We start from the raw sequence: 26,294 nt of genomic DNA, 5'->3' as shown, positions 1-26,294 counted from the left end.
CACGCGGGGACCTTCTATTTTGGTGGGTTTGAGGTAGCGCGTGAAGGCGGCTGCTGGCTCCTTCCCCACCTCGAGCCGGGCTGCGGGGATTTCCCACCGCTGGCGGGGAGGGAGGTGCCATCCAAAGCTGAGTGCATTCGGAAATTTTTGAGAGGACTGAGAGAAAAAGTGGCAATAAGGGGGAAGGGGTAGAAGAGCTGGGAAGGCAAACGCTCTTGCGTGCTTGCAAAGAGCTGCGCGACCCTCGGCGCTCGGGAGGGGAAGGCACCGATGCCCTGCGCCCGGCCCCTCGTGCGTGCCTAAATCCCAGCCTCTCCGGCACCCCCCAGCTCGTGTATGCACTCTCCATCCCTCGAGCACTTTTATATAGATCTATAAATGAAAAAATATATATATGTGTGTGTATGCATGTACAAAAAAAAATCTGTCTGTGTGGGTCAGCAGGGCGCCCCGGGGACGGGGATGCGGCTCTGCCTCCCCGGGGGCCGGCCCGGCCTTTGGCCCAGGTGTGTTTGCAGGTTCGCTCCGCCTCGCCGGCGCTGGGAAGGGCACCGGAGCGCGGCGGCGGCCGGAGGGACGCGGCTCGGCTGCGGCCATGGCAGCGGTAATCGCCGCGGCGCTGCCGCTTTCTGCCTCTGCGGCAGCGGCGGGCGTCTCTCCCCCTGCCCCGGCCCCGCGCGAAGTACTCGCTGCTTGGTTTTGTGCCGCGGATTTGCAGGTTTGGGGTGGTTCTCTCCGCGAGCAAGCGGCGGGTGGGGAGTTTAACCCCGGGGACCGCTCGATGATGTCGCGTCCGCTCGCCGGCGGGGGTCCGGATGGCTTTTCCGCCCCGAAACGGGTGCGGAAGGGGGTTCGGAGCCCCCGTTTCTTTCCCGCTTGCTCCCTCTTGCTGTACCGACCCGCAGAGGTAGATTTTACCGAGGAAAAGCGCTCGAGTATCCCCGGGTCAGGCGGTCGGCGGGCGTCGCGGTCAGAGGGCAGCACCGCTTAAACATTTACCTGGAGCAGCGCCCTTGTGAATCCCGGTAACGAATGTACAAATCCGGCAGGTTTTGGGAGGGGAGCGTGCAGCCCGTCCCCTCCCTTGTCCCCCGGGTCGCGTCCCGACAGGGTTTCTCTCCCCATGTCAATGGTTTTTAGTTAATCTGCAGGAAGCTAATGAGAACTCAGATGCCTTTTGGTTAGCCCTCGGTATCAGCTGCTGCTCTTCCTGGGGGGTATCCTTGCCGGAGTCGTGAGCCAATCTTTATTCTGCCTCCGTGATTGATATTAGAAGAGCGTTTTATTTCTAAGGAGAAAAATATGGAAAGTTTACATGTCCCCTGACTCTCAAATAGTCATAGCTTTCCGGACAGAGAAAGTTTGTTTCCTTTTTATTCTTTCTCTCTCTCTCATTTTGCAGGGTCTTTTGCCAAACGTGTTATTCACAGAGAATTATTTGGCCAGATGTAGCTGTAACACACGTTGCAAGTTTTTGGCAGGCCTTTAAATTTATTAGTGAGCTCTCTCCGCTTGTTGACTGCTCTGATTTACAGCTCGTTGCCTCGCCGCACTGCTCCGAAGCCTCCCTGGTGCTGCGGGGGACCGGCCTCGGGATTTCTGCGTGTCCCCGTAGCCGGAACCGAGGGACGTGCCGGCACCGCGGGGCTTCCCGTGGCCGCCGGTGACCCGCGGGCACCGGCTTCAGGCTGACCGCTTCCCTGCGCCAGCTCCGGGCGCTCAGGTTCCCGACGGAAAGCCGTACTTCAGCGAAGGGCCCCCACGCTGCCGGCGGTGCGGGGAGCCCAGATAACCTTTCAGTTAATCACGCAAAATGCTTAAAGCTGCCATTCCCAGGCAAGAGGAATAACAACTCGACAAAAAAAAAAGGGAGGCTTGTACCCATTTCCATTTAACTAAAGGTAGTGCAGCGCCAGCCGCTGTCCCTGGCCGTTTCTGCCCCAGCAAGTTGCCCAAAACCCTGTTTGCTGTCCCAACACCTTGCTAGAGGAACGAGGCAGCGCAAATAAAAATCAGTAAGGAGAGGTAAACGATACTGAACTCCTCAACCGCTGCTATGGCGTGTGCAGAGGCTTTTTGCAATTGCATTAGGGCACCTTGCTCTGCTTTATTTCCTGGCTGGCATCGCTGGAGTGCTCTGGCATACGTGGGATTTTTTTTTTTTTTTCCTAACTCTGATTCATCCTCCGTATGCTTCTGATAACTCCTGTTCCCTATAGGCTCTCTTCTAGATTAGACTGTCTGGGCAGCTTACCCTGCATCATGCTGCTGACCACTAATATGAAATATAATTAGAGCAATTCAAACCTCTCCTCCAGGGGCTGTTTCTTTACATCATGCACTGCCCTGTGAAAGTAATAAAGTTAGTGAAAGGGGTTATTCAAGAGAAATTGTCTGTGTTTAATAAATCGTGCAATTAAATGCAATAAAACCTCAGTATGCTATTCATCTGTTCTGCCTTAACACTTAAGGCTTGGGCTTTTTTCAGAATAACGAAGTTCTGTCCTAGATAATTTTTTCCAATTTCCTCATTAGACAGGTTCTCGCGAAGCCTTACAGTTCTCTGCATTGAACTAAGCTGCCAGAGTAGTGCACCTAATGTAATCATGGCTTATAAAAAGTTATAGAGCAGTTCAAGGACTTAAGTAGCTCATAAATTTTTCTTCATATTTTCTCCTTAGTTCAGTTCAGGGCTGAACTTAAGCCCTGGTATTGCCAGCAGAAATTGTGGTCTCCTTTTTTCAGTGCGGGACAGTGAGATGCCTGGGGAAAAAGAGGTGAAACAAAATGTTCTTTTAAGTGCGCCTTTAAACTGTGGTGTCAGGGCTTTTGTTCTACATCATAGATGAGCTGGGGTGCTGGTGAACGTATGGAGATGAAACAAGTGGCCTTAGCCCGTGCTGGCTGCCCAGACCTGGAGATGTTTTTGCTGTCCCTCTGCTCTGTGCGGGGGAGCGACAGGAGGCCCGCAGCTGCTGGTCTGGCGTTCCCCTGCTCTGCTCTCCGAGCGTTTCCCCGTCCCTGCTCCGTTGCCTTCATCCGCAGAGCTTTGTAGGACCCTTTTGTGGCAGGAGGCCAAACTGAGCTGCTGCTGCTGTTCTTGGGGAATCCTAGCACCCTGCGGGGTGCCAAACCGTGCTGGCTCCTGCTATTGCTGTTCGATGACTTTGAAGCTGCCTGTGAGAGCAGGGGAAGGGCTTCTGCCAATGTTACCTGCTGCATTTTGAACAGATGGGGGCTAATTCTGCTCTTCCACCTTCTTACTTTCACCAGGCTCTGCATATCCTCGAGGGCTGGGGTGGAGTCTGTGGCCTCTTTCCCTCTGGCAGGACGACGAGACTTGCCTGCTGCCACCTAACCGTAGGCGTTTTTGTGCTCTTCTCCCACCTAGGAAGGCATGACTGACTTCAGAGCCCTCCGTGCAAAATTTCAGAATGACGCCAACTTTTCTAAGCAGCTGGTGCAGCCACCCAAGAAGCTGGTGCTGCCACCCACAGAAGCCACGCACAAAGTGGGCTCTGAAAGTAAGGATGCTTCCAGTCCTCTGTCCTGGAATAGCAGAGAAGTGATAATATTAAAAGCCAAGAATGAACTTTTCCCTCTTGCTCCTCAACCCTCTGCACTAGTCCAGGGCAAACCTTTGGTGCAGCCAAGAGCCAGGCTTCGTAATGTGGATCCGAGGGGAAAGGATCAAGAGCAGAAAGGCAGCATCTCAGAGGAAGGGCTGAACTCCTCCAAGAGCAGTTCACAAAAGCTTCAACCACACTATTGCACTGACCAGCAAGAATCAGCCGAAACAGATCTGGAGTCTGCTCCACCCCAAAACTCCTTCCACCATGCCCTACAGATGTGGGAAAACGCTTTTTCCCAGAGTGAGAAAGCCAACGCAACACTCCCAACCCAACGGGGGGCAAACGTTTACGTGCAACCTCGCCCGGAGCCGAGGGCGATGGCTGCTCCAGCTGCGTCAGATGGCGGCAGATTGAGAACGGCTCAAAGTGAGCAAGCGCTGGACTCCCCTGCCCGGCAGAAGGATGCTCCGGGTGGCGGCGGGCTGGCTGCTTCCCAGGCTCCGCCTGTGCCCCGTCTACCCAGGAGGTACAGGAGCTCTGACCAACTAGCTGCCGAAAGCACTGCCGCAGCCAGCTTCTGCCAGCCAGGCTGTGATATGCAAACGTCAAGAGAGCTCCCACAACACCAGAAAGGTATAGTAAGCTAAATTCTTAACAGAGAGTATGCAAACATATAAATATATATATATGTATGCATATGCATATGACACAGTGCTCTGCCGTGCACCCTGGCTCTGAGAGGTGACTCCAGGTCAGCTGGGCCCCGTACGGGAAGGCTGCAAGTGGGGCAAGGAGCAGCCTCATAAAAGCTCTGCTTTCTGGTGGAGCTCTGAAACTGCACACACAGCTCAAGGGGTTGGGGCGAAAAATTGTTACGAGTCGGGACCCTCAAAACAACAGGCCAAGCTAGACCATTGGACTGGGCACTTTCTTCCCTGGAGAGCTGGAAGATTAGAAACCAGTCCCAACCCGCCCCAAGCTTGGATAAAGTGAGGGTTCTCCATCTCTCTCTCTCTTTTTTTAAAACTCTTTGAGGAACTTAAAAGAAATTGCCCAAATTCTGGGAGTAGGATGAAGGGTGAGAAGAGAGGGGAGTGTCTTTAGCTTTGGTTTATTTTGGCCTTTTGCAGTTACCAGGAAATATGAGGTGAATGTGACTATGTCACGCTTTCACATGAACATACAAAGGTTTTGCTCTTTTGCAAAGACAATTTGGTTCAAGTTAACGTGGCTTAAGTCTGAATGCCCGGCTCTGTTTGCTCCCAGCTTTGCAAAAGGTCAGGTTTGAACTTGGAGAGCATATTCTCTTTGGCAGATTTCTTTCAGAAGAGCCGTGCTAGGAAACTTTAATGCCGCAAAGTTTCCTTTGCTGACGTCACGCCGAGTGACAGAGCATTGAAAAGATTAAGCCTTTGTTTACCCTGGAAAGCTACCTCGCTCGAACTGCGTCTTGAAAACAGCTATGCCACTAAATCCTAGCAGATTAAAGTTTTATTGGTACAGAAAATTAGCCTAGTATTTTATAATCAGGAGACAGGGAGCTGACGGGAGTTGAGGCCCAAGCGTGGTTAGCTTTCTAAGATCTGGGAAAACTGACAATGAAGTCTGCTTTCTCTCTTTGCTCTTCCACTGTGCACATGGTAAGAGTCCTGCTGTAGAGTAACCGTGAGCTCGGCAGGACGCAGAGATTGTTTAGAAAGGTCTGAACAACAACTAATGATCCTACATGGGTTTTTACTTAAATGAGCGGTAATAACTGCCTTGTGGTTCTTTGTAGCAGAGTCGGAGCCTCGCTTCTATGAATCCGGAGCAGGAAAACCATCTGAGGCTCCAGGTAGCAAGCTGCCAAAAATTAAACCACTTCCTTCAGTTGAATCCCTCGGTCCCGCCCCTGCGAAGCCTGTGAGACCCCCGAAAGTTGATCTCAGTGTTTTCCAAAGCACGGTGCTTTCTGTCCACAGAGGAAATGAAAGAAGTAAGAGATTTTTAGTCTTTCCCCTTAAGTGAGCTTTACATAAAATAAATGCAAAATTACACAATTAATTCATATCTAAATGGCTACGACTCCGAGCATGCGCTCGCTAGCGGAAGCGGTGCGTTGTTATCTTGTTCCTAATATCTTCTTTAAACATGATAAAGAACCCAGCAGTTTCAATGAAACTGATTGTTTTTGTTATTAATCTGGAAAAGAAATACGGTTTTCCACGTTGGATTTCATCCACAGTGCAGAAATCCCCTTTCCTATTGACTGCAGCACCTATGTGTTGTGAGCAATGTACAGCTGGCTGTAAAACAATAGCAGCTGCTTGGGCCGTGAACTGATCTTTATCGCTTTGCTTCAATGTGAAATTCCAGGGCTTCGGAGTATACAGCGGAGGGAAGGCACAATAAAATCAGTAGAAACTGCTCTGCTAATCCCCTCTTTATGTTTTGAATACAGTCAGGGGGCAACATCTTTAAGGGTTCCAACATCAAGAAATGCAAAAGCTTCAGTTTCCCATAATAAAAACTTATTGATGTCACAGAACAGAATATTCTGGATGACTTATTAAGCTGCTGAATGTTGTCTCTTTGTAGATACAGACTTAATTATACCCAGATATTTAGCGACAACTTTTGCTGAAGTCAAAAGGAAAGGCATGTATGTCTAAGAAGGGCTTGGCTAAAATCTTGTTGGCTTTACAGTGCCAGTGCTTATTGGTGTAGTCAGGGCTTGATAAGAGTAACAGCGAAAGAGAAAGCATGTCACTGAAGCTCTTTTCAAATATACTTGCCTTTTCTAAGTCTGTTAATGGGACAAAGGAAACTAGTTATGTTCATACGTCATCTTCTGCATGCCCTGGCAATATTGCTCAATTATTGATCTCCTAGAAAGCCTGAGATTGCCTCCTGGAAACATGACATAGTGCCATACTAACATACCCGCGTCTGCTGTTTGTGCTGGGAATCTTATTTCATGCGTGTCTTTGTGTGCAGTCTGCTGCACACAGGCCCTCCAGGAAGGGCCCTCCTTGTCACACCTCCTTGTCACCCAGCCTTGTTTTCTGTAGGAGAACAGCGTTGTGGGTAGCACTTCAAATGCTAATCCTCTGTGTGTTTGTGTGCAGCTGCCGCGGAGGAGGATTACTTGATTCCTGAAAGGTAAGTGTGCAACTGGGTAAATAAGTCGAGCTCGTAGGCTGCAGCAGCATCTGCGTCTCCTGATGGATACTGGAAGAAGTCTGAGGTCCCTGCATGGTCTGAAGCAGGTGGTCTGTGCAATGTGTGTCAGGGATCCTTGGGTGATGTCCTCTTCCCTTGCTATAATTCATAATATTTCATTGTTGTGTCTGCAGATGGTTGGGGGGTTGAGTGGTGGCTGCTATTTCAGATAGGGTCTGGAGCCCCCACTTCAGAGGTCTGTTGAGAGCCAGACACTGCTGTGTGCCCAGGAGATAGCTCTAGTGTTTCTTGCTGTGACCATAGAGGCTGCTCGAAGCTTGCTGAGATGACCTTTCTCTAAAGCAGAAAGTTTTGTCCATGTTTCCTCCTCCTCCAGTATCCCTGGCAGTGTTGAGTGGCCTGACCTCCAGCCCACTCATGTCATCAGTTCAGCGGGTGGCCAGGAAAACGCTGTGCATTTTCTGACAGCTAACGCTTTGATTTTAAAGATCGTTTGCCACCCACACATCGTGCATTTTTTCCCCTTCCTGTTTTCCATGTACTCAAGGCTGGTGTTTGTAGAAGAGATATGCTTTTGAGAACTGTTGCTGAAACAAAGCCCAAGCATAATCAGCAGGTGCTGGAGGTTTCCAGCTACCAGGCAGCACAAGAGGATTTTGCTCTTGCGTGTGTTTGCGCAGCAAGCACAGCCCTAGGCCACAGGAGCGCTTGCCCCCATCTGCAAGCTGCAACTTTAACGCTTGCCCCCATCTGCAGCTTTAGTTTTGCCATGAGATGTTATTGTGTAGTGGTCCAGACTAGCTCAGCAGAGGACATGGTGAGGAACATCTCCGAACCAGAGGCTGCTGCGTGCAAGGCCTTGATTAAGAAATCTTTAATTTACTTATATATTTAAATGCATATTTCAGCCAGTATCTTACTGATATTTTTGATAATGGTACCTAAGTACCAGAAAAGCCAAGCAAGTCATGACTTGCATGAATGGGGACCTGGCTGAGGTGCTGGAGAAGAAATAGGAGCAGAACAGCTGAAAGGAATTTTAGCACTGAAATACGAGTAGGGCTTGCAAAATCCATTGGACCACTGAGCTGATCAGTTCAGCAAGTATCTGAAACTGCTCAAAAATCTTATAAACACAATAGCGTTTGTATACAAGGGGGTCGTAACTTTTTCTGGCATGTCTGTTGCTTGTCATGGAGGGTTATATGGTGTTGCTGGGTCTTTACTCAAAGAACAGAAAAAGTGGACAGCTCTGGTTTGAAGGGAAATATTTATGTACATATTTTATCTTGGACGTAAGAATGTATGTCTGTGAAAATGGGAAATAGAATGAGTGAATTAAAAAACAAAAAAATTCTTAAGATACTATCTGGGCACAAACAATGAACTCTTGCAACTAACCACAGAGTAAGTTGTATTTTTTGTTCCTGCCAGTGTTGGCTGGTGTTTTGTTTAGCTTTTAACCTGTACTTTTCAGAAGAGATCTGGTCAAACTATAGGTGCTCTGTAAGCTTATAAATTAACTCAGTTTTCTTCTCCAAGCCAAGCAGAAGGAGACTTTATCTGTTACATGCCGAGCTGTAGCTGGCAGTATAACTGTCATGCACCACAAGGAAGCTGTCCTAGTAATACATTACTGCAAGATTAGTTATCTTACTCTACTACTTGTGATACGGAGTTTATAATAGGTCACCTGTTAAATATTAACTGTGTGATAACTAGGGGAAGTGGATTAAATGAATGCCAGGGTAAAAACAAAATAATTGAGTTTTGTGGGCAGAAATTACTAGGCAGCAGTCTCAAAACTAGCAGTGCAAGGTCTCTGCCCTACGCACAGGATAGGAGCCACGGTGCAGTCTGTAACGGCTGGTGGTGGCAGCCTGTGGGAATAAAGTTGTTCTTGTGCTGTTATTTAACTTCCTAAAAGATCTTAGCCGGCCTTCTCCGCTGCGTTGTGTTGCTCTGATGTAGGTGGTGTCTGTGCAGAAAGTATGTCCCGAGAGCTTATTTGTGAGGCCTGGGAGGGTGGGTTTGCCGAATGCGAAGCTGCTTTCCTCCGTGGTGGCGTGTGCTTGGGGAGGTGGCGTCCTGAGCTATTGCATCCCTGGCGGTCTCTGCCTCCAGCACCCTTTGGATACAGGGCTTTGCTCTGGGGCCCCAATGTGGGCAGACTTGCTCCCTGCTGGGCACTCCTGGCCTGCGCCAGCCCGGCTGTGTGTTGGCCAGGCAGTAAGCTTGCAGCAAAGCACGATGGGCTTTTTTAGCAGTAGAGATGCTGCTGTCCGTGCACATGCTGTGCTGACTTTGAACCTTTGAGCTTCCCCTTTTGTCTGGGCTGCTCATCACTGCGAATCCCCTCCTGGAAGCCCAGAGGTAGGATCCTCACCTGTAACGAAGTGCTGTCCCTCCTTGCTGGGGCAGCCGGGAGCCTTCGGCCTTAGCGCGAGCTGCTGCTCTTAGCTGTCGTTCCTCCCTCTGATTGCACTCCTGTAAGACTGGCCTTGAGTTTCTTTCTCCTCTGCTTTGCAACAAGTAAGACTTAGTCTTCGCTCTCTGCCTGTCAAAGCCAAATTGTGACGTTAGGTGATTTGAAGAAAAGCAAACGCTCCCTGAGGTTGATCATAGACTCATGTTAAAAGATGTTCGTGCAGTTCTCACTGTAACTCTTCCCAGTGCTCTTTCACCGCCCTGTCCTGGCCCCTGAGCCCTCTTTTCAGTGTGCTCACTCCAGAGCTTGCTAGAAACCCATGCTGAGGTGGAGGCAGGGGAGCATCCCAGGTCTAAGTCTCTGCCACCAGCACACCTTGCTGGAGGTGGGCTTCAAACCTCTGGTTGCCTAAATAGCAATGTGCACAGTTCAGTGCCACTGAATAGCCTGTCCCCATGTCAGCTGCCTGCAGGGTTGTCCCTGGTGGTTGGTACAAGGCTGAGACACGCTGCCTTCCCTCAGCCTCCTGGCGGACCTAGGAGCGCTGCTGCCACGTTTGTGTGAGCCTTGCTCGATGAGGGAGCTCAGCCAGCAGGAGAAGGACCGTTATGCACCCTCTGATATCTTTTTTTTCCCCCTATATGTTTCTTTAGGTGAGAAATAACATGCAAAACAATGCAACTGGGTTGTCATTAATTTTTTAGGAGCTGTGGCAGGTTTGAAAAATGCTGCACTCAAATTTTTTGGGGCTCTTTGTTCCATTGCCACTTGGGGAAATCACTGTAGGTGGAGGGCCATAACCCCAGAATGAGGTCCTCGGGCCCTCTGGCTCGCTTTGAGCCCTGCAGACATGGTCAGTTCTCTCCAAGGAAAAGCGGTGGCTGAGGGAAGTTGAGGGAAGGGTCACTGAGAGGCTGCTGCATCTGGCACCGATCTTCCCTCTCTCATATCAATTCCCGATTCCACTTTTTTCTTGTAAGCACTATATCAAAGTACTTTGATTTCTTGTCCTCAAAATGGGTTATTCTGTTTGATTTCTAAAAAGGCTAAAGAAAAAAAAATCTTTTCTTTCTTTCTTCTCACTCTCTCAGTGCTGATCTTGAAGAGCAGCATAATTATGAAGAAACGGTGTTGTACCTGAATCAGCCTGGGGACTCCACAACCTTTTGTGCCAGTCAAGGTACTTTCCAAGGCAAGGCTTTCAGATCGATCACATGCTATCTCAGATATAGCCTTTAAAGGAAGTAATATAGTTTCTTCAAGCTCAGAAACATGGCTGCGCATCAGTCTGGGTGACCATAGGTGACTTTCTCTACCTTCCCCTCTATGCTCTGGCAGTGTATGAGGAGTTTGGGGCACAGGGCAAAAAAGAAGTTAGTGTTTTAGTGGTGAGATGATGCTTACAGTAGAAGTGCAGTGGGGAAAAGTCATGAGATGCTACCCATGTGGAAATGAAAGAAAAGAAGATAATGAGGCAGACCTCAGCCTATTCTTGGGAGTGGGCTTTCTTCAGAGGAAGGGTCTCTTCCACACCCATCACTACTTCTTCCTAGTATAACTTTCTCTATCAGTTAGCACTGTTCTGCTTTTTCACTTTTTCCAGTGTTGCACTTTTTAGCGGTAGGTTAGTCCATCTTGTGCGTTTTTCCTCTCTCATTGGAACGCAGTTCCCTTGTGAGGACCTGCCCCAGCCATCTTGGGTTTGGCGCACGGGTTATGAAAACTGTGGCCAGCCAGGTTCGCTGTAGCAGTCCTCTGAATGCAAGCCAACTCCAACAGCAAACCAAGGGACCCTGGCTGGTAAGACATGGTAAATGTATGTTTGTGCCTGAATGCCAAGCATATGGGCAAAGTTGGGTTGTGCACCTTAAAGTTCAGTGGCCTTCACGCAAACCAAAAAGTAATACCTGTTTACAAATATCTCTTCTAGCACCTGAGCCAGAGCCTCAAGAGCACGACAAGGTAGGTCTCCCCACAGCCTGTCTTGTTATTTCAGACTTGACTATGCTTTGCCTCCTTAGATACTTTTAATATTCGTATCTTGTATCTGCCAAGTATATCTTTATAATTTTTGTCTATGAAGATTCTGAAAGAATAAATTAAAAATTGCAGAGGGGGAAATTAATGAGGTTTCCAAATACACTTGGAGAAGAGAGCCGGTTGCCTTGACTTCCCTTGTAAACATATAAGAAAGTAGTAACACTGTCTGAATGTGGGTGGTGGACCAAATAAGCGTCAAGCATGTCTATCGGGGAGATTATAAATTCTTTAAGGGAAACGGCACTGTGTTGTTCTGGAAACTCCAGCCAAAGGCAGGCTGCTGCTGCTGGTAATCCTCTCTGTGAAGCCATGACAGCAAAATTGAGCGAGCTTCCTTGTCATGACAGCGTGCTTCGAGCTTTCGTTCATGAGTGAGAGCAGCTTTTGCAGGGAAGACTGTAGAGGCTCTTATCCCTTGCTGCAGGGTTATCTCTGCTGCAGGCTGCAGCCTGACTCTTCTTGGTTTTTCTCTGGTGACAAAGCTGGTAACAATTAATCTTGGTAGGATAACAAGCAGGTGAGAGGTCACTGCAGTGAAGGTAGGGTGGCTATGCAGAGGAAGGAGGAGTCCTTGCCGGCTTTAAGACAGAGCCTCTAGCTGGTCGTGGACGGCCGGCGTAGGAGAGCAAGCCATCTCATGCCAGGAAACTATTATGCATTGGTTTCAGGTCCTGGCTCTGTTAAAAGAGGGGAAAGCTGCTCTTTGGAAAAACATCAAATTCCAAACTCAAGTGCTGACTTGCAAAGCGATCAAATTGTCCAGGAAATAGCACAGGTCTCCAAATGCACTTATCTATACATGATTTGCAGAGAGGTGCTCTGGCTTTTCTATATTTTTAATTTATGGAAGGTTGGAAAATCTTTATTTTTAAGTAATAAAAAATCTCCCTCCTCTTCTGTTAGCCCTCCAACCTGTAATTTCTTTCATTCCAACCAGTAGCTTGACTGGCCTGATCCCTTGCACTGTTATATTATCCCTGTAGAGTCTGTCAATATGTGTATCCTCTGCCCTGGCAAGTAAGGGAAATATCCTTGTCTGATGACTATTCCAAATGTAAAATTCTTCTGGGCTTTCTAAAGAAATACTTCTTTAAATACTAGATGATAGGAAAGGCTTGTTTAAAAGTTTGACTCTGTTGAAAAAAGCATAGTGGCTGAAGTTTTTCCTCTTCTTTGTTCTAGAAGCAGAAGAGTTTTCTCTTTGCCAAATACAGGTAATTTCCTTTCCTGTCTCTCTCTTTTGCTCTTCTAACCCTGAGACTAACCCCGGTTGGGATTAGAAGACTATAACACACTGATGATAAACTCATTCGTGACCAGGGCCATGTAGAAGATCACGCTGCTCTGTGTCAGCAGGCAAGTCTCAAAACTTGTTTTCAGTCCACGGCATAGGTATTGATGGGATTTTTTTCTTCCCTCTGGCGCAAAAAGTATATTGGCTTTTCATACTGAAACCTGACCTTTTTCAGTATAAGAAGGGAGAGGTATGAGGCTCACAAACTGGGGAGAGCTGGTCTCAAGTCCAAAGCCATGCAGTAAGTCAAGGACAACACCAAATTTCACCTCGCTTGTGTCGAATATAAATGACACGCTTCCAATTCCTTGCAGTGTTTAATTACTGTCAGTTGCTGTAGGCTGTTTTTTTCAATGGTGATTGAAGAAGCACGTGATAAAAGGGCTCACTTCTAGGCACCTGCCAGTGGGATATGTTGTCATATCTGAGAAAACGTACCCCATTTTTCTTCCCATTGCTGTGTGTTCTCTCCTAAATTGCAATATTGCATGACGACAGGCATGGCCCATGAGCCAGGTACGACCACTGGCAAATGGTTGTATGTTCCTGCTACTGGAAAATACAGTGATCCTAGTTTGCCTCTTCTCAAAGAGTGATTACCCCAAGTAACCAGTGTCCTGTAGATGTGGCTTTGCCCTGGCTTCCAGTACTGGTTGTTTATGGCATCTCCAACCTTGTTCAAAGGGAATATGAGCTGCTTATTAGGATGCAGTCATACAAAATCTGTTTGTCTGTGACTTTGCTGAAGTGTCTCTATTCTGAGTTTGCTGTCATTACCTAAATTTTCAGTCCTGGAAGAGCTGTAGAGGATGAAAAAGAGGAAAAAACAAGTCTTGAAAGAGAGAAACAGCAAGCAAAGAAAATATTCAAGGTATTGTGCCCCTGAGATTCTTTTTAACGGTTAATGTAGTTTGCTCCTTCCCTTTCTGCTCTGCATTTCTTCAGGAAAGAAATGCAAATATTTAGGGGTGTTAATCATGTGCTTTTTCTGTCTTCTCTTCTGCCTGCCCATTGTACAACTGGTACTGCCTAAAAGGCATCTAATGTTGCCAAGCAACATGTACACCTATTAGAAATCCCTGCTGCAAAAGGGTGTGAAACCATTCTAGGCCCGCAGAGAGACAGCTTATATTCTAGAAATCTGTTCCTAAATAGTGTATCGACTGAACCAAGTGTCTGATCTCAGACAGGCGGAAATGACTATGTGACTCTCAGAGCCCAGCCCAAGGAAGAAGGCAGAGGTGGGAAGAAGGTGCCGCAAGTGAATCGAGGAGATGTGACTAGCGCCCAGACTACAGAGCATCCTACCCCACAGAGGCTGGCGAAAGGAGGAGCAGAACGCTGTGAGTGTCTCGGGGTTTTCTCGAGTGTTTCCTCATGCCTCGGTCCCATCTGTTGCCCAAATGTCTCTTCCATATGGAAAAGATGTTAAATTTGGATGCAACTCTTGAACCAATTTAGTTAAACCAGGGCAAAAGGTTGCATGTGCATTTGTATTCTGGTCTGAATCATTTATTTTGGCTTTGCAAATAGCTTCCTAAGTTGGTTAACCATCTGCATAACTCAAACCGAGGTGTTTGTTTTTCTAGCAGATTGCCCTTATCCGAGAGAGTTGAAATCCATCTCCTCTGCTTCTCGTAATTTATTGAGTCTCAGAAGAGAGTTTGGCTGCGGCTTGCGGTAGAGACATACGTGAGCAGGACGAGAGCCTGATGTCTCCCCTGTGCCCCTGCCCCTTATTAAGATGGATGACTCCTTGCTCCAGCTTCTTAGTGGTTCCAATGAGCCTTTTTTTTAGAGCTATGGTATCTGACCTTGGGCTTCCCCTGTCTGTCATGATGCTCTGAGATAGCGTCCAGAGCTGGCAATATGCAGCTGAGCTGCACAGTTAAAACCAGTCATATCTCCTCCCTCTGAACATTATTCTGCAGTTTCGGGTGTATGCGTGTTTGGACTCTGCTGTGCTAAGGCTTGCTCCTGCTTCTGAAAGCCATTAGTGTGGCACAGTAGGATTTCAAAGCTGAAAGAGAGAGAAATGTAGTTCTGCTGGGCTCTGTGGAGAGAATATTAGTCTAAACTGATTATGGCTGGGACTGCTGATATTGGTTTGGTCCTGGGGATTTTTTTTTTTTTTAATCTTAAATCACTTCATAGGAATTTTCTGCTTTGCTTGGTGTGTCTTTTTGTAAGCAACCTGCTGTTTTGATTGCCTGGTGAATGGCTGGAGGTAATTTCTGGTAGGATTTTTTTAGAAGTACTCAGGGTTGACTTCCTACTTTTGCTTCACCAGAGAGACCAGACGGGCTGATTCTGCTGATTCTGAGTACTGTTTTTTTCTCCTCGTGCTTCCCTTCTCCCCTGAGTTTTGCTCTAGGGGGCTTGAATATGTTGCAGAAATTGTGGTCATTAACTAGAGCATGTTCTGGTGTCACATGTTTATGGTGAGAGCTACTGCATGTTCATGTGCTCATTTAGAAAGAGCATCTGTTTTTATTTGTGTGACTACATTTCTACATTAACAAATTTAAAAGAAGAGTTGGCGTAATGATTTAATATTGCCAGCTTAACAGAGTCTTCCAGTAATAATCTTCTAATCTCATGAGGTACAATTCTCGTACTCTCCTATTTTCACCTCATGATGAAATAAACACATTTTTGGGAGACTCTCTCTCCTTGTCTCCTTTCCAACATGTCAATTTACAGGCATATTCCCAGTGGATTAACCCATTGCTTAGATCTTAGCAGCTCTACGATCAATACTAAACCCTCCCTCAATTGCTTCTTTGAACATCCATGACTCGTCTCTTGGGATGTTTTCAGGTGAGAAGATTTGGCTCAGAGCTCCTGCAATTGAGATTATTGATGAATTTTTAAAAATATTTTAATGCAAAATGTTTTAAAACTTCTAAAAATGTTTTTAAAGCTATTTGCTTTTCTTTCTCAAAGTGGCTCAGAACAAAGAGTTTCCTGGACTTCTAGAATTAAAAAAAAAAGTCTGAAAGGTGTTGTTTATTGTGGCATCAACTGTTACCTGGTCAGTTAACCTTGACCTAGAAGGAATTGCTCAGAAAGGCTTCTAAAGCAAAGGCACTTTCTCATTTCTAGGTCGCTACATGTACGTGGGTGCTCCAAAACCAGCTGAAGAAAGGCTAACCTTGAGCCAAACCACTGGACAGCCTCTGCAGTCATCGGAGGATGTGTATGACGACGTTGAGGGATTTCAAAGCGGACTGTGAGTATGGATCTGGACTCTGCACAACGCCTTTGGAAAGCTATGCTGCCACAGATGCTGATGTAGTACCTCTGTCTTGTCTCCTAGCAGCCACACTTCAGAGGCCTCAAGTTCATTGACTCCAGACTGCAGTAAGTGCAGTTCCCCGGCGCTGGGAAGCTTGAACGGGGGCTGCTTTACATATAGGCAGGTGCCTGTTAGATGATGCGAACACTTCATTTAACATGCAGCATCTCTAGTATGTCCTGCTAGCCTGATTGCTCTAATTTGACTGCCTTGGAAGGCTCTGCTAGGGTAAAGTTGCACAGCCTGGATGCAATTTGTCCGGCAGGACTCAACCCTTCGCTACTGAACAAGGTTCGTGATAATGGCATTCCTTGGTTTTAAGTTTCAGGAAACTATGAAGAAACATATGAAGATGTTGAGACTGGGGATGATAATCCAGCAAAAGTGGAGTAAGTTGCCGTTTATTAGCCTGTAGTTGAAAATCCTGACCATACTTCCTTGATCCTGTATGCCAGGTTCTGGCTGGAAGGGTTTTTTTCCTAAGAGGACTGTAGAGAAGATACTGTATGGATGGCTTTCTTCCCCGCTCTTCCCCCTTCCTCTTTTGGCTTTACCCTTAAGGGACAAAAAGTGGTTACCAAATTAAGTCCCTAAGCTGTGAGGCCTTCCTGTTAGCGCCTGTAGCCCTCTCCCTCCTTGTTGGCACTCTCCTTACTGGCAAGCTGTCTCTGTTTGCATCAAATGATACAGCAAAGTCTTGCAATACTTCTCTTGAGCTAAAGCATTATTCAGCTGTACCTGAAAAATGACTTTTTTCTGAGGCTGGTGTGTACCAAAAGAGGTCATGCTCATGTTAAAAGGAACAGAATGCCCAAGTTTCAGATAACAGAAAGCTGAAAAACTGGAAGGGGTCTAGGCTGTGAGCTAGTGCCTGCATCAAACATGCTCTAACTCACTTGCAACCCATTTTTTTTTATGTCTTCTAATCATATTTGCTTCCAGAGGGTGTGCTATAAAAGCAATGAGTTTTGCAGCCTCTGGTTTATATGCTGCTTGAGCTTTCCAAATGGATTAAAAGGTGAAACTTGAAGTTAGTTGTATTTTTTGCTTTTTAGCTTTGTGTGGTTCCCTTTCTGTGTGCAGAGAAAATTTCCTGCATCCCTTTGAAAGGAATAGAGGTAACCTTTGGGAATGGCATACGGGCTGCGAATGCTGCATAAAATTACTCTAAGTGCATCTGGTGGCTCTCTTCTGAGGAGCAGTGTGGGAGGAATAATGCAGTGTTTCTGAACATGTGCTTTTCTCTTATGGACGTGCTGACTTGCATCTGGATTCAAGTTGAGCTTATGCATGCACACGGAGTGTGTGGGTGTCAGAGCATGTCCAGCACCCAAACCTGCCTCTCACCCTGGAGTGAGATCTTTTTACCACTCTTTAGTTCATATTTGTCGTTGTGTGCTGCTGTTAAAACCATGCTCCTTTTCCATGACCATTCTGCACCTCTTCTACAGAAATACACTGTGTATACAGGTGTTGAACAGTGGCAGAAATGAAACTTTATTGCTAATAAACAGCAAAATTGAAGAGCAGTGTATCTTGTTGGTATTTGCAAGGGAATTTCATGACAAAGCTAGGGTTGGGAGTAAATTCTCTTGAGTTCCTAGTTCAGTATCTTAATCCCCAAGCCCCTCTTGACATAAGCTTTCTATTGTTCCCGTATGCAGGATTAGCTCTGCTGATGCACATAAAGTATTTTTAATAGTACTTGTGCATATGTAATGTCCCCCATGTGAGGATCTTGGTTCTTTGCAGACACTTTAATATGAAATCACTGTGGCTTTGCAGCCCCTTCAGAAGCCTCAGAGGGAAGTGCGGGGAGGGGAATGTCTTGCTCAAGGACCTACGCGAGAGAAATGTGTGATGAAGGTTGGCACGGAAATGAGGTCTTCTGAAGCTCCTTCTTTCCTGTGTGCCGAACACTGCCAGGGAATTTTTTCTTTAGGAATTTTTAGTCCAAATAAACCTGGATCGTTCCATATTTGTGGGGTCGGAGAAGGGAGGAAGGGAATTCTCCTGTTGTGTATTCCAACCTTAGTTAACACAGTAACAGGTTGAGGCTAATCAAAAGATTGGAGCTCAGACTTTATAATTAAGCATCTTACGCTCTGCCTGTGCCTATGCCATTGAATCCATCGTTCCTCTGCATGGTGCTGTGAGGGCTTAAAGCCTATTCCTGAACTGATGTCTGAGATCTGCTGGCTCTCCTTTCCTGCTCTTGGGATCTCTGGGGCTACAAGTATTGCAGGTCTCACATATTTCAGTGCCCGGCTCCTCTTAAAATTAAAGCCTCTTTCTTATTTTGGACAGGGCAGAAAAACAAAAGAGATTTGGAAACATCTTTAAGATAGAAAAATTTAAACTGAAGAATACCAGATTCAAGGAGAACTTAAGGTAAGAAAATGTTTCTTGGCTAACCCCTTCCGCCTCCAAACCTGAGCGTTCATATCTGCAGTAATCTGAGACCAGGAGGTATTGGGGTAAAGAATACAGCTTAATCTGGAAAAATCACTCCAAAATCACTTCTATCATCTCATTAGGAACTTCCATGGCCAGTTTGGCCACTGGTCCATGTGTGCCCATGTCATGTTCCAGGCAGCTTCTCTGAAGTACCTGGCCTCAGAAGTCTGCAGCACCTGCAGGTGTTGGTTTCTCCTGCCTTTTGGGCCTTTCTGAGACCTCAGCACAATGCAGGTGCACAGGGGAGCTTAGAAATGTCTACCCGCTGCCTATACCTGTAGGCTAGGATTAGGCAAAGGCTCGCTGATGTGGCTTTTAAGTGTTAAGCTTTTTATTCTAAGTACCATTTCTAGTCAGGCTGGCAACAGCATCTGCTAAAAAAGTTTACTATTGAGTCTTTGGTCTAGCAAGTTAGCAGCAAAACAAAGAGGGGATATTGTATAACTTCCCATAGTGCCCTTTAGGGTCCTCTTCGCCTAATATTCAAAACACTGGTTTAGTCTCTGGAAGCTGACTCAGCACATTGTATGAAAAACTCCTTTATAACTGCCTTTTCCCCACCACGCGCGGCAGCTGGCTGCAGAGCTGTCCTCCTCCTCCACCACTGTATGCCTCACTCTCAAGTCTGGGCAAATGCTACTTTTTCTTATTTATTTGGAGAAGAATCTGGAAATGTGTGAATTTGGCTTTAAAGGAAGCTAGTTGCTCATCCTGGCCGGGCAGCTGTTGTACAGCTGCTATTCTTGCTGGCAAAGATGTCTGTTAGATGTGGTTGCGTGCCCACCAGTAAAGTCTAGCCAGTAGGCACACAGCTCTCGAAGGCAGTAGTGGGCCCATGACCTGCAGAGGATTTTGCAGGTGGTGCTTGGTTGTCATGCTCTTCCCAAGAGATGAGAAGCCCCTCTCTGTGCAGTGTACTTTCTTGTTATGCTGGGACACAGTTACTGCTTCGTTGATTCTTATGTCTAGAGGAAATCTTATCTGAGAAAGATTTCTCTCTCTTAAGTCCACTTTCACACTAGGTTGCCTTCCATGCTGATGACTCTTTCCTGCATAGATGCTAAATAAAATCATAAATGAGGAGTAACCAGATGTCATGCCATGCCTTGCTGCAAAGGACCCTTAAAGCTTCTATGAGCGTCTTTGATATCCTCAGTTACTGTCATGCTTAAATTCCTGGTCAATCCATGATATACTGGGAGTCTACAAGGGGGGGAATTACTACTGAATACAGTTGCCCACCCGCTCTGTAGCTATTGGAAAGGTGGTAGGGCCAGGGAGGAGGATGCTCTTGTAGATTTGCAGCTCTTCTTGGAATGAAATGTAGACCTTTCATAACTTGCTTAATGAACGCGCACAGCTCTTGTTACTGCCAGAGGATGGAGATCCTGATTTAGCAGCTTCGTCAAAGCCTGTTTCAAGCTTGTGCCCTTTTGTTGCTTCAGCAACAAGCGCTGTGTGCTTCCGGCTTGTGTCTTTGCAGCAGTTCTTCAGTGATGCTGATGTGCAATCTTGTTTCTAAAAGTACCTTTCTATCCTCAGATTGTCTTCCAGTTCAGTACCAAATTTAGGTAAGCATCATATGTGCAAATGGCTCTCATGGGGATTAATGTATGTGAAGAGGCAAGTGTATCGCATGATGGAAAATACACTTTATGCATTGTGCCTCTCTGAAAATCACGTAATGTGGTGATGTTAAAGAATTGATATGAGTTTATGCTTCACTTGAGGGTGTGGGGTTTATTTTTGTTTTTCAAGGCCATAGGGGACTGTTTTGAGGAATTGAGTGAGGCTGTAACAAGGATGGAGGGGGACAGGGAGGTCGCTCCCATTGCAGGGCCAGGCTGGCTGCTATTAGCAAGGAGAGGAAATACAGTTTGAGCCTCTGCAGCAGCTGGAGCCGTATCTCCACCTCCATCACCAGCCTCAGTTAAACCGGCTGGAAGGGCAGGATCCTTAGTTTGTCTCATGACAACTGGTCAAATCCAACCAGAAAACTGCCCACAAACGCAACTAGAAAGCTCAAGCATCCCACCTTGATGCTGGTGTTGGCTGGTTTTCAGAGCCCTAGGACCTGTCTTGCACATCACTTTGGCCCTTTGGGCTGAGCAACCAGCTCTCCTCCTGATTTTCCTTTCCAATACATCGCTTTGACTACGGGACTCAAAACTGTGTTTTCATTGCTATGCTGAACATTTTGGTAGCAGCTGCTGTCTCGCAGGAGGACACATACGACGATGTCGAGGGAGGGCAGACGGAGCCAAGGTGAGGAGGGTGCTCAGTTCAGCAGCACCTCTGGGCAGGGGTGCAGATGTATTTCAGGCTTGTGGTCCTCCGGGATAATCTGGAGACCTCCGGCAGCAGAGCCGCACGGGGTTGGATCTGTCCTGGCCTCTCCAGCTACTCCAGAGGCCGTCCCAGGCCCTCTGCATGTATATTTAACCTGGCAAGTAGCATCCAAAAATGTTTCTTAGATGCTACCTGGTTAGTGCCAGATAAGATGCAAAAAGGAGAGAGCTGTTCCCTAAAATGCTTGAAAATTCAGTTTTCATGAGGAAGGAAAACTTCAGCTCTCAGCGCCTGCAATCAGTGTGGTTCTGGCAAGCTCCTCATCAGATAAATTACTTCTAATGGGAACAGCATGGCTGTATGTCTTGCTTCCAAATGATTGCAGCAGTGGCATGTGCTGATATAAACTGCAGCCAATGTTTGCATTTCAGCGCTGGTGGTGGGGGGCAAACTGAGAGAAAGAAACGTGACTTTGTTCGTACACGGTTTTATGGGGTGGGGGGAAGGGGAAAAATTCTACTGGAAAACTTTAATCTTGATGTGTTTCTTCTCCCCCATCTCTCAGAGAAAAGGATGTCAAATGCAGAAACTGGAAGCCAAAATTTCTGATGTTAAAAGAGGATAAGGACCGAAGGAAAAGCAGTGAAGATGTGGAAAGGTCTTTATTTCCATTGTATGTTTTTCCACATTGTCTAACTATGTACAGGGTGAACCTAATGTGTTTTAAGCTGTTTGCCACAGCAGGACCGGGCAGTGACTTGATTGTAACCCCCATGTCGTACAGGGTTGTCATGGCTGAGCCGGCATCTTTCAGCAGCTTTGTACCTGCTGAAGAAAACATTTGATATTTGGCTACTACTCGAGTCTTTCCCTTTGAAGCCAGCTTTCAGGAAACTTTGCAGAAAGTATCTGCAGAAAAAACAAACGCTTGGATCCGAGGCGTATAAAAGCAGGGGGTACCTTGAGGGTCTCGTCCTGAAGTTGCATTGCATCTTCCTGCTCAGCCGAGACAAAAAGATGCTGCTTGCTATATAGTTGGCTGCTTTTCTGTTGTGCTCAGTCCCATTCCTTCTATGACTAATTGTGGCTTGATTATCTGATCTCTGTGCATCAGCCACTGCTATTTTGGCAACACCACTGTTTTTAGAAAGCTTGCGTACAGTGCAGTAATTGCCTGTATGTTCTCCGTATCTTAAAGCATTGATTTCTTGGGTCTTTCTTCTTCTAGCAGGGTTTATAGCATTGTCGCCGTGCCGTGCTGATTGCGCATAAGGCAAGAATGGACATTTTTTCTACCAGGACTGCAAAAGCTTCTCATGGAACGAAGAGATTTCATTTCACTTCTTGATTAGAAAAATATGCACTGTAATGAGTTTTTAGCAACCCAGTATTTGGGACTTTGAACAAATGGAAGGCAGTGGTACGTTTTCTGTGTTAGCACAGAATTCCTCTGTTGGGTTGCTAAAATGCTGCTTGTGTTGCATGAAGCCATGCACTAATTTAACAGAAAATCAGGAAGCAGGTGAGAATTCATCTGCTCGTTAGAGATCACAGTTCTTGAAGGATGAGACTGGCAATGAAGTTAACAGCTAAAATAATGCCTGACTTCAACTCTTATTTCCCTTCCTTTTAATTTTAAGTGCATGAAAGTTAGCTAGAAGTGAATAATTTATTGCAAGTGGCTTTTTTTCCCCACCTTAGTCTTAAAACTAATGCTACAGCTGTAGTAATTTCACGTGTCAAACACAGAGTGACATCTCCAGACCCAGGGAAGACCTCAGCGTGAAAGGCCATTTCAGGCCATTCAAAGACCTTGGTTTTCATTTTATAGTGCCATATAAGTGTCTGCAGAGCTGTATCAAGCCCCTCTGTTTTAAACAACCCATGATGAGATTTAGCTGGGGACCTTTTATGTTTGATTGTAAATAAAAATAGGAGACAAATTGGAGGAGGGGGGAAAAAGTGAATTGTTATCTTCCTTCTTTAAAGAGACAACAAATTTGAAATATTTGATAAAGCCCTCATTTGTCCCATGCCATTGACAGAGATAACTTTTATTCAAAATGGAGGTGCAAAAGAGATCACGTTATGCTCACTAACGATCTGCGTTGCGTCTTTCTCTCTATGTGCACTACGTGAAAAGGTAGTGGTGTGAGCAGAGTGCTTTGCTCTTGCAGGAGTTTTTTCGAGACTAACCTGGAGGTGGGCTTTGTGCTGTATATCCTGCGCTCTCCCCTTGCCAACGGTTATCTCAAGACGGCTCAGACGTGTGTTTCTCTCTCTCAATGCAGAAGTATCTTCAAAGTCAAGAAGTGCAACGCAGAAAAAAGCAAGAAGATGGCCAAAGAAGAAACGTTGTTTAGAGAAACATTTATGGTACGTGTCTCTCTTTAGGGGAGTATTTGCTGTGTCAGAGGAAGAAAACAGCCACGTATCATGATTAAAAGATACACTAGGGAAAACTGTTGGTTGTACTAGGAGAGACGTCTAACTGGCATGTCATGGTCTCTCCTCATCTGGGATCATTCTTCATAGGTGTTGCTCTAAGGAGTCCCTTTTTGCATTTTCCAATATTTGCAAGAAATATATATATATTTTTTTGGTCTCCCTCAAAGCACCTCAATCAGCTTGTTAGCAAACTACTGCCCTCTCTAGGTAATTTAACTGCTCCAATAACACAGGTGGACTTGTAAGGCAGGTATGAATGTCAAATAACTTGTATTTTTATTGATCTTCTGCAGTACGATAAGGAGATCAGCATCATCAACATCGCAGTGGCCCTGTGCTCAGTCCCGAGTAAAAGGCGAGTTGATCTCCCCATCACAGCTGGGGAACAGCTGGATGTTATTGATACCACGGAAGGCAACGAAGTGATTTGCCGCAATGCACAGGGCAGATGTGAGTTTGCAAAAGTTCTCTGGCACAAGTGGTCAGTTTTCCATCCAGTTTTGAGGGGCAAATTGGCTTGGCAAGCAACTGTATGCTCTTTGTGCTTAGCCACTACAACTTTATTTGCTTGAGAGTTTACTGATTTGCTTTTTTTTTTTTTTTAATATTTCTCTTAGATGGGTATGTTCTAGTGGAGCATTTGAACTTCAGGTAAACTCAGATTTTATTTATTTTAGTACATATTTTTTCTACTTACTCTGTACATGGATATTTTAGATCTATACAAAGCTACTTAAAATGTCTGAAGCTAGGGGAAGGTTAATGTAAACAGCCGGTATTAAACATTAAATAAATATTTCTGGTTTTAGTATGATATTACACTGATATGCATAATTCCAGTCCACTTGTGGGTTACAAAACCCTCAAAACTGCTGATACCCAGCTATAAGTGGTATAAACTGGAGAAGCTTGACTGCCCTCAGTTATGTCATATTAATTTACATCTGCTGCAAACATGGTCTGTTATATATGCATTATCGTAACAAAATACACCTCTCTATTCTCTGTTGCAATATTATTTCTTTGCCTGCTCATTTGCAGTTCATACAAATAAAACCCTTATTGCTAAGGTATCCAGCATTGTGAAACTCTCTCTTTGCAACAGACACTACTAACCGCTCCTGAGCGCGCTGGTGTCCTCCCACGGAGCATCCCTGGAGAGCCGCTTGGAGCGTCGCATGTCTGTGAGAGCCCGTTTGCCAGCCATGGAGAGCTGATGGGAATGTAAATAAAGTTTTGTTTTTACACTTACACTGTTAAACATGTAAGAGACGTTGCCTTTTTTCTGATATTTAGAACGTGCCTTCAGTGATTATCTTGCCATTAGTTATTTTCAGGATTTCTCACTTTCTGGCAAAGCAAATTTGCGTGTGGGCGGCCCACTAGCGCCTAGCTGTTCCAGTACCTTAGCTCTCAAACAGCTACAATGTTTTTGTATTTGCATGTGAAAAACCTTATTTGTGCAAAACATACCAGTTTAGTTGCTTAATGTCTATCTTGTTGCTACCTGTTCAAGTGCTGGAATTGCAAGATCCCCCAAAAGAATTTGGTGCGCGCTTTAAAAAGCAAATCGTATACATTTGAACAGATTTGGAGACAGCAAATGGGGACACTGGGTATTGGGACAACAAATATTTAGAGCCATTGTTGCAGGGTTAAATACCTTAAATGGTGGAAAAGTTGACTCATTCCTTTTCAAAAACCATTAAAAGAGAGTAAATAGAGCATTCATTCAAAATTCACTTTATTTTCATAAGTTGACTTAGGCATCCAAGCTATGTAAAGGCTGACTTCTAGCTTCCCCTGGCTTCCAAGAGCAGGTAGCTACCCAACAGTTGCTTCTGTGTTTGAACTGTTCCCCGCTGCGGGCCAGGGTGAAGATTGTTTTTTTTAAGAAAAATGCTCTTAAAAGTAGAAAGAGAAATATAAATTGTGAGTAGTTTGTCATTGGTGCATCCAATGGATACCATTTCAAAAGGAGAAAAATGTGAACTCTGATTTTTTTTTTTTTTGTAGTAGTGTTTTCACATGGCTTTGGAAGAAACAAACTTAAATATTACCGTACTGTATAGCCTCTGCCCTTCCCCAGTGCATTTTAAGAGCCCATATCAGTTTGCTCATAAATAATCCTAAAAATGTAGATGGTTTAATTAGAAATTATTAAACGTTCCAGGCTTAAGAAAGCAAAATAAGAACGCTGTTTGCCACACGGCTGATTCAAAGCTGGCATAGGAGACATCAGAAAAACAGAGCAAATATTTAACATTTACTTTAAAGTCTATACAGGCATTCTTATTTATTTTGCCATGTGGTTACTATTAAGTGTGCTGGCCTATATCCATACTTGCAAAAAGAAAAAAAAAAAAGAAAAAAACTTAAGCGTGCGCAGCTTTGCAAGCTTGCCAGCCCAAATATTTAGACTTCTCCAGTTGAGCTGGAATATTTGGGGAGCTGAAGTGCGTGTTTGGCTTCAGAGGCGACCGGGACTTTTATTACGTCCTTCAGCTCCTGCCTTCGCGGTAACTCCACTGATGGGAGTCATGAGGACGTTTTACCTGTGGCCCCTTTTTCTCCATGGCAAAGGTTTAAGCTGAGTCTATCAGGAAAGCACCTTCTTTCCCAACTCCTTCCTCTCCCTCCTCCCCATCTAACACTAGCTCCGAAGTACTGAAGTCTGTTAAGAATATACTCTATAAACATTGCAGGCAAATCTTCTATTAGCTGCATGTGCTATTTTTTGTTTCTGTTTTCTAAGGGAGATATTTAACAAGACTGGTTTTTGGCAAGCTACAATTCACTCAAGCTGAGGATTGTCCTAGTAAAAATTCTTCCGTTGCAAGTCACAGGATAGATTAAAAGGTCATTAAAAAACAACACACACACACACACACACACAAAAGGTCCTTACAACTTCAGTGAGCTAAGATCTGCCACGGTGAGTGAAATACAAGTTTTCACCGTTGAGGGCGCAGCCGCGAGTCCTGGCCCTGGGGAACTGCCCCGGCCCTTGCAGGGCTGCGACCCAGCTCAGTGTGAAACTCAAACCTGCGCGCTCGCGTTGGCCACAACAGCTTACTGAACGCGAGCAAACCTTATCAGGCACTTACTTAAAACTTAAAATCAAGTTCTTAAGGAAAGCACTTGATACTTAGACAATACAGAAATATCTCAGGTGTAGCAACTTCAACAGGTTTCCCCAATTAAACCACAGGTTGGCTCCACTCAGGTCAAAATACTGTCTAGGAAATTAAATCCCTATTATTATTATTTTTTAATAGCCTTGCTCAATAGTACCTCCTGAATGAA

At 45.6% G+C, this 26,294-nt stretch overlaps 1 protein-coding gene across 50 annotated transcripts in view; it reads left to right on the top strand.

Moving 5' to 3' along the window:
* Nucleotides 1–505: 505 nt before the first annotated feature.
* Nucleotides 506–26,294, top strand: part of FYB2 (FYN binding protein 2) — a 29,015-nt gene continuing 3,226 nt past the window's right edge. Inside the window, exons 1-20 of one of the 50 annotated variants that reach the window (XR_011142630.1) lie at nucleotides 506–718; nucleotides 3,392–4,205; nucleotides 5,350–5,547; nucleotides 6,680–6,713; nucleotides 10,254–10,342; nucleotides 11,093–11,124; nucleotides 12,385–12,416; nucleotides 13,286–13,367; nucleotides 13,683–13,839; nucleotides 15,602–15,728; nucleotides 15,819–15,859; nucleotides 16,117–16,183; nucleotides 18,102–18,185; nucleotides 19,794–19,822; nucleotides 20,459–20,516; nucleotides 21,106–21,213; nucleotides 22,832–22,916; nucleotides 23,282–23,438; nucleotides 23,606–23,639; nucleotides 24,094–24,212. Coding sequence is in view for 37 of the 50 variants with exons in the window: in XM_068953243.1 (XP_068809344.1) it covers nucleotides 596–718; nucleotides 3,392–4,205; nucleotides 5,350–5,547; nucleotides 6,680–6,713; nucleotides 10,254–10,342; nucleotides 11,093–11,124; nucleotides 12,385–12,416; nucleotides 13,286–13,367; nucleotides 13,683–13,839; nucleotides 15,602–15,728; nucleotides 15,816–15,859; nucleotides 16,117–16,183; nucleotides 18,102–18,185; nucleotides 19,794–19,822; nucleotides 20,459–20,516; nucleotides 21,106–21,213; nucleotides 22,832–22,916; nucleotides 23,282–23,438; nucleotides 23,606–23,639; nucleotides 24,094–24,103 (2,364 nt within the window). In the remaining 13 variants the exon portion in view is untranslated. Of the gene's footprint in view, nucleotides 719–3,391; nucleotides 4,206–5,349; nucleotides 5,548–6,679; nucleotides 6,714–10,253; nucleotides 10,355–11,092; nucleotides 11,125–12,384; nucleotides 12,417–13,285; nucleotides 13,368–13,682; nucleotides 13,840–15,601; nucleotides 15,729–15,815; nucleotides 16,086–16,116; nucleotides 16,184–16,849; nucleotides 19,878–20,455; nucleotides 20,517–21,105; nucleotides 21,214–22,831; nucleotides 22,917–23,281; nucleotides 23,439–23,605; nucleotides 23,640–24,093; nucleotides 26,231–26,294 lie in introns of those variants that run through there. The other 49 variants (XR_011142628.1, XR_011142627.1, XR_011142626.1 and 46 more) reach the window with 49 other exon arrangements.

The sequence above is a fragment of the Struthio camelus genome, chromosome 8, assembly GCF_040807025.1.
Source record: "Struthio camelus isolate bStrCam1 chromosome 8, bStrCam1.hap1, whole genome shotgun sequence".
Taxonomy (NCBI): domain Eukaryota; kingdom Metazoa; phylum Chordata; class Aves; order Struthioniformes; family Struthionidae; genus Struthio; species Struthio camelus.
The sequence above is the reverse complement of the archived record's forward strand: the minus strand, read 5'-3'. Positions and strand labels throughout refer to the sequence as shown.